General features: G+C 38.6%; 1 protein-coding gene across 1 annotated transcript; it reads right to left on the bottom strand.

Moving 5' to 3' along the window:
* Positions 1-394: 394 nt before the first annotated feature.
* On the bottom strand, positions 395-1,667 carry LOC119987925. Its single transcript, XM_038832831.1, has 3 exons — positions 923-1,667; positions 786-849; positions 395-695 (listed from the first exon to the last, which is right to left on the bottom strand). Exons 1-3 carry the CDS (start codon positions 1,665-1,667, stop codon positions 395-397), a joined length of 1,110 nt encoding a protein of 369 aa, XP_038688759.1.
* Between the last annotated feature and the right edge of the window lie 1,044 nt (positions 1,668-2,711).

The raw sequence follows: 2,711 nt of genomic DNA, 5'->3' as shown, positions 1-2,711 counted from the left end.
AAATCGAGAATGTGTAACCATCGCCGGCGAAGAACCGAGGTCAACGCTTTTATAGCAGAACTCACCTCACAGCACCACAGCTTTCTATCTCGCAGCACCTCACCTCACCGCAAAACTGTGGTGCTGTGAAGTGCAAAGTTGTGGTGCTGTGAGGTGAGTTCTGAATGCAAAAAACGTTTGGCGTGTTAGAAAAAAAACTGTGGTGAGGTGAGTTGATGTTCAATTTAGCGTTTGGATGAATAAAATTGCGGTGAGGTGAGGTGAGGTGATATAATTATAAGTTGTAATAAATATATAAATATTTTACATTAATACCAAATACATATATTTTATACATTATTACATAGTATATTATACATTAATATCAAAGAACATTGATTCACTTTATGCTGCACTATAAATCATATAACTCCGCAGCAATCATATCATGTAAAGTGGTCATCTCTAAATCTTCATTTAAATGTGAAGGCTCCCAAACGTCCACCGAAGTACCAAAGTCGTTGTCATTTCCAATAACCACAGATTCGTCACCATATGCGATAAAATCTTCATCTTCAATAGCGTGCCTTCGAATGAAATTGTGCAAGGCCATGCACGCAACAACAATCTTTACTTGAGTAGGAAATTTATATGACGGCATCCGAGTTAGGATCAACCATTTCTTCTTTAATACTCCGAAAGTACGCTCAATAACACTTCGTAGAGAAGAATGAGCATGGTTGAATGCTTCTCGGGGGCCTGTGGCTTGTGGTCCATTTCGAAATACCTCTAGGTGATATCTCTACCCTTTATAAGGCCCAAGATATCCCCTCTGATGTGCATATCCGGCATCAACTAAATAGTATTTCCCTACAATAAACAAATTTAATGTCAGTTCTCAAAAAATAAATATAAATAGTATAACTGAATGCATAAAGTTTACCTGTAGAAGGGTGAGGAAAATTGCTATGTACATCTGATAAGACTTTATTGAATATTCGAGAATCATACGCTGACCCTTCCCATCCACCACAAACAAATGTGAATAACATGTCGAAATCACATACTGTCATCACATTCTGAGTCGTCACTCCTTTCTTCCCGATGTATGGAGTACGTTGGTCAGGAGGCACAACTGCAGCTATGTGTGTACCATCAATTGCCCCAATGCAATCATTGAAAAATGGATTAAACTTATCATTTTCAGTGATTTGATGGGGAGTCACGTTAAACTCAGGATCTCTCAGCCTAATAATATCCTTGGACATTCTTATAATGCTATCCATCACTTTGTGAAATTGACGATGAATTGTTTCACCAGAATGTTGAAACCGATCCTGCACTACTCTAGTACTAACCCCTTGTGCAACAATATATATGAAAATACCAACCATCTCTCTCAATCCAACTTCACGTGTTGCCACTAACCCATATTTTGTTGACAATTCATTGCACAAATCATTGCACAAATCAATGAAAACACGTTTTTCCATCCTCAAAATAGACAAAGATTTGATTTGATTACCTCGAATTAAATCTGATATCCATTTATGACCAGACAACGTAGATGTCCAACATTTTTGACGAGGCACAAAATATGTTAGCTCACTAATTGCTACCACCGCGCCTAAAATGCAGGCATCCGTAGTAAACTCATGATCATCCCACTCCCTATCATTATGATCCATAACCTGTTAGAAAATCCCATATAAGTACATATTCCATAACATTTGAATATAAAGTTACTACATTAAAATAAAAGAACTCAGTTCAATTAATCCATAAAACATAAATCCATACAACATATTTAAACTTAGATGTCCAACAATCTGGTAACGAAAGTGCAGATGTATCTCAGTAGCATCATTAATCCAGCAAACTACATTAACTAAAAGGATAATAAAGTCTTCACATAATTAGTAACATTAGAGACAAACAGATTCTAAACCAAGCATCTTCCAAATCCAACACTAAACGGAGCCCGAATTCCCCCCACCATTAGCCTCATCAAACTTTGATTGCAACCACTCCAGCTGTCACTTCTTCCTTCCTATCCCCAAAAACCAATCCGGATGTTCCTTCTTCTCAAACAACCTGAGTGCAAACCTTAGCAGAGGTCCCCCATTTGATGTCTCTGGGAACTCTTCCAGCAAATGCATAACATTATCAATGTCACCAGCATTGTATACAGAATTTGCAACTGAAGTGCGACTCTGTACTACTGTCACCAGTTGACCTAAGGAGGAACTGATCTCATCTCGCATATCACTAGCCTTCCTCTTGCGTCTACCACGGTTCACTGGAGTGGAGGACCTCCTGCTTGCACGTACTGGTGGAGTAGGTGAACTCTGGACATCAATATTTGCATTGTACTTTGGATCATTTGAATCATCATCCTGGGAAAGCTACAAATCTTCAATTCCCCTCTCATCTTCATCAATTACTTGACTGTCTTCTACCACTGTTTCAGGTAAGACAGTGGAAGAAGGATTGAATGCATGCTCTCCAGTAGCAGCTTGACCTCGAAAGAGGAACTACAAACCCTCTCTGTCCACGATTCCCTGATTGTGGAATTTAACGCACTTCCTATCCTCCTGCAAAAACATATTGAGGAATTTAATTTTAGTAAATGAACAAAGATCATCAAATTAACAGTATCAATGAAATATCTTGATTTTCCTCTCCCACCATTCAGAATCAGCCAGCACAGTCTGACGTTGATCATCCCATCC

This window comes from Tripterygium wilfordii, chromosome 21 (genome assembly GCF_013401445.1).
Source record: "Tripterygium wilfordii isolate XIE 37 chromosome 21, ASM1340144v1, whole genome shotgun sequence".
Classification (NCBI taxonomy): domain Eukaryota; kingdom Viridiplantae; phylum Streptophyta; class Magnoliopsida; order Celastrales; family Celastraceae; genus Tripterygium; species Tripterygium wilfordii.
The sequence above is the reverse complement of the archived record's forward strand: the minus strand, read 5'-3'. Positions and strand labels throughout refer to the sequence as shown.

Excerpts from the sequence above, each read along its gene's own strand:
- LOC119987925 (XM_038832831.1), bottom strand. The coding sequence starts at position 1,667 with ATGGATCATAATGATAGGGAGTGGGATGATCATGAGTTTACTACGGAT. Across the intron at positions 850-922 it reads TTTTCCTCACCCTTCTACAG|GGAAATACTATTTAGTTGAT; the intron begins GTAAACTTTATG and ends TGTTTATTGTAG. Across the intron at positions 696-785 it reads TATCTTGGGCCTTATAAAGG|TGTTATTGAGCGTACTTTCG; the intron begins GTAGAGATATCA and ends TTCTCTACGAAG.